The following is a 7,747-nucleotide window of genomic DNA, read 5'->3' on the forward strand; positions in this document are numbered from 1 at the left end:
TACATCTTATGGCGAGAGTGTCAGTGTCATTATCAAATTCAGTGTATCCAATGTTCGATTATTCACACATTCATTCAGTTATTCCGGTGCCACCAACTCAGTTTTTAGTGCCACAGCAATTATTGGCTTTGTGTTACCTTACATAAAAATGATTCCATTGAATTCCACACAGAGGTTAACAGATTTTATACTCCATATCAGCAGATACCCTGAGTTTAGGTATTAAAATTGGTGAGAAAAAGTTGGATTAGTGGATCTCCTGTAGCAGAGTCAAGACAAGACATGTGGGTTCTTTGCATTGTTTTAATGCTTTTAATCAACACTTCTTGACACTAAATGGGTGTCTCAATCATCAGGCTTTGTTGTGAAGGCTATGTGATCACAATACAAAACGGCATCTTCCCACTGACATGGCCAATGGTCAAGAACGAGTCCTGTGTTGAGACAGAAATACTCAGACCTTTGAGAAGGACACTTAAGGACACCCAACCATGCAACAGATTAAAGCTCTGAAACAAAGTAGTTTGTATAACAGCATGCACGTCAGTCCAAGTCCTGAAGACAACAAGGAAGCCATAACAAGATCTCACTCCTCCACATACCTGAGTGTCAGGAAATCCCAGTCACATCCGTCCAGGATAGGCAAATATAGAAAACCTACATACGGCTCAGCCCTTTGTTCTTTTATTGTATCCCCTTGGTATCCAGTTTGTGAGAAAACGGCAATTGCCTCCAAAATTATTGAATTTCCAAAACAGCTGCTTAGGGACGGGGCATATCCAGGGGCAATTGTTCCAGGTCATAAGAAGAGAAGAGGTCAGTGATGCCCTCATCCTCAGCCAGGCTCGTGAGGTACTCATCCCCACCAAGAGAGAACCCTAGAGGTGGAGTGAGGCCGACAAAGCTTTGCTGATCTTCACAAGGGGGTTGGAGGGAGGTGTGCATGGGGGAGACGGGGGTGACAGTAACTGGCGAGGAGTGTTGCGTCGGCTGGTACAGCGGGTTGGAGGTACTACCGATTCCGAGAGTGCGGTTATCATTGTCTGGGAAGATAATGGGGGGTGTGGATAAGGAGACATGGAGGAAGGAAAAAAAAGATGAGCGGTGAATGTTTTAAAACCCCCAAAGCAAATGTGAGCCAACAATCTAGAAGCAGGCTTGGAACTAAACACATCAGCCGGTGTTTCCCATACATTGATACCCGTCCAGGTAGACAAAAATCACATTTTGCATTACATTTCTTTTTCCATCAAAAGGTGTAATGTTACAGCACACAGACCAGCGGCCTCCAGCCCCTCCCACTCGTGAAGTCACAGCATCAATAATTCACTTTCGGCTCTTCAGAGCCAGGCTTACGTTAGTAGCACATTACGCGTGATTTATGGTTCTGCGGAGGCTCCGTGGAGAGCGTAAGTGAAGTTTGTACTTGTGCGTTCGTGTGTGCGTCGAGTGAGTGTGTGTGTGGGAGAGCGAGGGAGAAGTGAGAGAGTGACGGTGAGTAGCTTCGGAGCGAGTAGCGACTCTAGAGTCATCGTGAGAGAAACAAAGTGTCTCCCCTGTGCTTTCTTACCACGGTATACACATAAATCAAGCTTTAGTAGTAGCGCATGCTACTTGCGGTGTTGTGGCTTCCTGTGGGAATAACTGTACTGATAAACCGTAAAAACGCTGCGGCCACACCGCTGTGAAAGCTCCCCAAACGTCATTTACAGTCTCTCCGCGGAAGTGTGTTCCGCTTGTTATATTTGGAGTTAACTGGAGCTAATCGTTGCTAACCGAGCCTTCAGGTAACGTTCTCGCCTTGCCCGTAGCCATTAACTGTAACGTTATTTATGCTCTCGAGCCCCAGACTGATCTCATGAAGTGGCGTATGTATGACATATGAATTCGTATGCCTTTGTTGGCGTGTTATCAAGGCGCATACTCGTTTTTGAGCGTGTTTATCAACGCCGTTTGGCCTCCATTGAGTTACATTACATTGCGATTGCGTGTGAATTGACGCCGTGTGAAAGACTGGAAATCCGCGTAGGGAGGTTGGTTGAGGTGGCGGATGGGTAAAACACAAGGCGTGTGGCGTTTCCATCGTGTGAGGTTGCCTTTCCATGTTTGTCCTTTTCCTAACCCTAATCCCGTTCTTCTTTTCCTAATCCCAAACAGTTTCTCTTTTCAACCCAACCCACGTGTGACGTTTCCAACTGTAGTCTCGCGATAACACGCTACGTGGCTTTAGAAAGTGCCGTGGCTGTTTACGCTGTGACGTTGCAGACTGCCGTCCGCTGTATACAGCGTAGACATACAGCTGAAAATGCGTACAAATAACACGCCACGTGGCTTTAGGAAACTGGTGTGTATGTTCACGCAAAGTCATGATGCCACATTGAGAGCCCGAAGAAAACCCAACATTTTATTAAGTGTGCTGTCAAAGTTTTATAATACAATCAAGAGTTCTTTGAATGACAGGAAACTATTCAGATGACAACTTAATGAATGCAACACAGACATGTAAAGTACAAAACGGTGTGTTTAACATTATCAGGATCCCCAAAACACAGATTAAAAATGCTTTTAAAAATGAACAATGATCAAGAACAGAATTAACTTTGGATAGCCTTAGTGTAATATGATTTAAAGGAGTTTTAAGAGGAGACATGACGTGTGCATAGTGTTGAGATTTACAATAACATGTACCTTTCTGTACGGATCACAGAATGGTATTTAGGGTTTGTCAACATGTCAGCTCTGGGTAACGTTAATCTGCTATTTTATCTGCTGAAGCATACATTTTATTTGACAAACCAACCAGATTTAGTTGAAAAAGCACAGCTACACTCCATCTGCATCATGTTCTAGCTTGGTTTGTTTAACATGTAAATAGTTTGAGTCTTAGTCTTTCTAAATTATTTTATGTAGTAATTTTTCCAATAAATAGTTCATAAACCTTTGTTTGACTAGTTTCTAACTGAAGCCAGCTATCACATGCCGTGCCACCCATCACCACAAGTCAATTCTCAACCTGTAGGAAACCCTGCGTCATCTTATCAAAAGGTTCCTGTTTGGGGAAAAGCCCGTGGGTGGTGGCTTCCTCCTCTGTGGCAACAAAAGTACCTGTTTGAGACAGACCGTGGGATGTTGCAAGTGCCAGACTCACCTTTGGAAGACACCTGGACGAAGCACGAGTAAGGCACAAGGGGGGCGGAGTTGTTCCCATCGGCGGACGAGTCTAAGTGGCAGCTATTGGCATCGTTGGCCACAGAGCTGTCTGTGGCTTCCATAGGGATGGGGTCATCGGAGCAGAGGAACACCTCAATGGGTCCCTGTGTGCTGCTGAGGTGGACCTGAAGGCTCTGAACATAGCGGAAGTAGACAAAGTGCTTTTATTGACTGGTCTATGAATAGGAGCTAGCAGCAGACACTTAACAGTGAACGGTGTCTTGGGAGGATATTGGCAAGAACATAATTTAATTTGAGCCAATGCTGCATCAGAAAAACTAAAGCATTAAACCATACTGTATTGTTTGATTGGGGTTTCAAGTTAAAATATGTCATTGCAAAATAAAATTAAATAATAACTTATTATGTGTGTGTTTTTTTTTTTATATACCTCTTCTGGGTGTGGCACCTCCAGTTTTGTCTCGGCAGGGGCTTTGATCACGATCACAGTCTGTTCTTTCATGCTGGGAATCCTTTGGACATCCTCGTAAGTCAAATAGGCAAATGTGATCCTCACGGTTAAGGGATATAATCACGTAGAGCAGCAGCGGTAGTGTGCACATCCCCCACCGGTGAGGTGCAGGGCAAAAAGGGGCTGGATACAACTGAAAAGAATGAGATGCCCGCAGTCTGCTAATACTCCCACACGTTTATTGTGCTGCAATGTTCGGCATTTCATTCTTTTCAGTTGCAAGGAATACAATCAACCTGGATGTGTTTGTGTACAGCTGGGGATACACTCAAGGACTAAACCCAAAATTCACATCATAGGTACAACAGCGGTGGATAGGGTGGGAGGCATTCATGCTTCCAATGCACACTGAAACATAAATAAATGCTAGTTTGGATTGGCCTTTAGACACCCCACCAATAATGCTTTTCACATAACGCTTGGGGAACACCTATTTGACCTCAATCGGTCAATTTGGGTGACAACAACAGTACAAAGTGAAGCTGAAATTATAGCCCAAGGATATTTCTGACTGCTCCGGTTCTCACACAGCTGGTGAACCTGCCGCGTACAGATTTGGATCAGCTCGTCCAGCCTCCTCTCCTCCTCAACCAGAGTCTTCAGCTCTTGATCTAGGTCCACGGTCATCTGACCACCCCTGTGCGTACACACACACACACACACACACACACACACACACACACACACACACACACACACACACACACACACACACACACACACACACACACACACACACACACACACACACACACACACACACACACACACACACAACTCAAATTTTAATGATCATGAGGAAATTAAGAATAACACAACTGAGAAAAACAATACGGCTAAATGTACGTAGAATAATACAGTCACACAATAAATGAAGTCTGACATCTAAAAAGCTGAACGCCAAGTATCCACCAGCAGCTGGTACCGTCTTTAAAAAGGTAGAGTTACACACGACTTGTAAAAATAATAATAAAAAAAAATATATATATATATAGTAATGTATAGATGGACCAACATGTTTGTTAAATAATGATTAATATTGTTAAATAATGATTAATATTCTCAGCAAAATGTACCAATAAAGCTTCAGCCGCCATAATGTGCACATATGCGTTGTACAACAAGCTCTTTTCCAAAAAGCACACACTACCACTCATACTTACAACCACTCCACGAAGTTTTTAGACTTCTTTTTGATGAGCTGGATCCCTTCCAGGACATTGGTGACGTCGTAGACGCGTCTCTTAGGCGCATTGAGCTCCTGGGCGACTAGGTTGAGGTCCAACACCCCGTCAGCGGAGCGGCGCAGCATCTCCGCAAACCTCTGCGTCAAGAAGCCGAGCGAAGTGTCGTAGCGCGTCTTCTCGAACAGGGACTTGCGTGCTATGGGATTGGGGGCGGGAGCTGCAAAAAAAAAAAAAAAAAAAAAAAAAAAAAAAACAACAGGTGAGAATTCTTCTAAGAGCCTTTAATGATTTCTATATATCTGTTCTAATATGCCATATTGTAATGTCCTTATTTTGATGATATCCCTTCTAACATTTGCCATTCTTCTGTTGCCACTGCGCTGAACAAGGAGTGGGTTACCCTACGGGTTTCAACTTTCAATGCCATATGATATTAGACATTGTTTCTCCATCATAAATTTCCTAATTTTATTTTAAACCAGACACTCAGTGAGAATATGATGTAAAAGTTATGCAAATGAATAGCAGGACCATAATTCAGCAGTCTACCAATGTTTCACTGGTAATATGGCGAGAGAAAGAAGAAGAAAAATTGTATTGGGAACCTCTCGGAGGTGAAGTGATGAACAGATCCAGGGTCTTCAGAAAAACAGAGCAGACTAAAAGCAACTTTGGAAAACTCTAGACTAGAAGTATTTCACAAACAACACTGAAAAGTGGCGCTGGATAGCACACATGAAGAATCAAGTGAATTTTGAGCTGCACAAACTAGAGCTAGAAAAGATTAATCGATTAGTTATCAACTTTTAAATTAAATCGCCAACTATTTAGATAATCGATTAGTCGGTTTGAGTAATTTTTTAAGACAAAAAGTAAAAAAAATGCTTTGATCCCAGCTTGTTAAATGTGAATATTTTCTAGTTTCTTCTCTCCTCTGCAGTGTTGGTCATCTTACTTTAAAAAAGTAATTAGTTACAGTTACAAATTACTTCTCCCAAAAAGTAATTCAATTAGTAACTCAGTTACCACATTGTAAAAGTAATTAGTTACCCAGCAAAGTAACTGTGACGTTATTTTTTATGTTCTATAACGCTATTACGTTCTATAACATCTTCAAATTTGTTTATATTAACTGATTAAAGAATACAAACACTATATACAGTATTTTAGAACATTTGGTATTTAGGATAGCTCTGAATGACTCAGACTCCACAGTGGACCGGGGTAGCATGTTTTCAACAACATACCTTGCAATCATTGGGTTCAGCTCGGCCTTGGTCACCTGTTGCTGGCCCGAAAAATCGAGGTCTCTCCAGGCAGCTGGTGTGTAGCCAAAGCCTGACACCTTCACCTCGCGCTTCATTCAACCAAATTGTAGTAACGCCCCACTTTAAATTCTCAGTAACGATAACGGCGTTGCAACGATGGGAAAAATAATTAATTAGATTACTCAGTTACTGAAAACGCCGTTACTCCCGACACTGCTCCTCTGTGACAGTAAACTGAATATCTTTGAGTTGTGGACAAAACAAGACATTTGAGGACGTCATCTTGAGCTTTTGGGAAACACTGATCCACATGTTTCACCATTTTCTGACATTTTATAAACCAAACAACTAATCGATTAATAGAGAAAATAAATCGACAGATTAATCGACCATGAAAATAAGCGTTAGTTGCAGCCCTAGCACAAACGCAAATCAGCTCACAAGGCCATTTAACTCCGTCACCACCACTTTGGAGAATATGTTTAAGACACCAACAAACATCACTTCGATAAACCTCAAAAACATCACGGCATCATTGCTCTACTAACTTGACTGTGTGTTTATTCGTTTACAGACTCAACACTACAGGTCAAGCGCTTGACAGTTTGACACAAAATAGCACAGCGCAGGCTGGTATCTACTACTTCTTTTGGCGAGAAATGGAACACTGGCTCTTATGGTAAAAAGTCCTACCCTTTTCTCCTGTGTGGGACAGAGAGGCCATCGGCTTTTTGGCTTTGGCGGTCCAGCCACCATCCTGGAGGTCCTGGGGATCTGCGGCTTCCAGCTCCAGCCTTCTCTTTGCCTGAGTGAAAAGCAGCAGCATGTACAGGTAAAATGCTTTGTATTACAATAGCATGCAACTTAGACTTTTAGTTTGCAATTATCTTCACTGAATCACGTGGCTAACAGGGCAGCCATTTTGGCCAATAATACAGTATAAACTTGCCATGAACCCATTGTATTCACTTGTGACTTGATCTGCAGGTAATTAGAAGCATTGAATGGGTCTCTGCGTTAACTAAAGTTGATCTTGCCATCTGGAGCTGGCTAATCATAGTTACTGAAGACTGTCATTACCTGGGGGTTGGGACAGAAGATAGCTTCCCTCACCAGTGTGTTTAGCTAGTTGGAACAACATCTCCCCATCCCCCTCCCATGCTCACCCAAGGCCCAAGTAGTAGTTTGCTTCTGGCAGTAATTAATACAGTGGAATTTACAGTTACCTCCTTAACAGTGTAATCCCACAGCACCTCGACTGTTAAAGAGCGCTGTCAGCGTGTGCACTCGAAGACCAAAGTGTGCAAAAGTATGTTTTCGACAAGGCGCGGTGTGATGCCTCAGCCAAGGTAAAACAAGTGTAAAGTTACCGGAAATACATAAATGTAGTCGAAGCTTCACAAATCCGCCTTCAAAATAAAAGTAGGCAATTCAAATTACATTTTTGACAGACTATGGTAAGACAATCCTCATCAGGAAATTAAGGTGGGACATAATTATATCCATAGCGTAACACTCAAAATCATTTGTATGCTGTCAGCTATAAAGATCAGTAAGGTTGTCAAAATGTTGGCTAGTATCGAAAGTACCAAACAAACAGATCCACAGTC

General features: G+C 42.5%; 1 protein-coding gene across 3 annotated transcripts in view; it reads right to left on the bottom strand.

Moving 5' to 3' along the window:
- Positions 1 to 289: 289 nt before the first annotated feature.
- e2f3 (E2F transcription factor 3) overlaps positions 290 to 7,747 on the bottom strand; it is a 9,045-nt gene continuing 1,587 nt past the window's right edge. For 2 of the 3 annotated variants that reach the window (XM_028598160.1, XM_028598161.1), the window contains exons 2-7: positions 6,831 to 6,942; positions 4,846 to 5,086; positions 4,188 to 4,319; positions 3,602 to 3,716; positions 3,149 to 3,344; positions 290 to 1,043 (exon numbers count right to left, since the gene is read on the bottom strand). In XM_028598160.1, the coding sequence (XP_028453961.1) occupies positions 763 to 1,043; positions 3,149 to 3,344; positions 3,602 to 3,716; positions 4,188 to 4,319; positions 4,846 to 5,086; positions 6,831 to 6,942 (1,077 nt within the window). In that variant the 3' untranslated portion in view covers positions 290 to 762. Of the gene's footprint in view, positions 1,044 to 3,148; positions 3,345 to 3,601; positions 3,717 to 4,187; positions 4,320 to 4,845; positions 5,087 to 6,830; positions 6,943 to 7,363 lie in introns of all 3 variants that reach the window. The other variant, XM_028598162.1, reaches the window with a different exon arrangement.

This window comes from Perca flavescens, chromosome 14 (genome assembly GCF_004354835.1).
Source record: "Perca flavescens isolate YP-PL-M2 chromosome 14, PFLA_1.0, whole genome shotgun sequence".
NCBI classification, from domain to species: domain Eukaryota; kingdom Metazoa; phylum Chordata; class Actinopteri; order Perciformes; family Percidae; genus Perca; species Perca flavescens.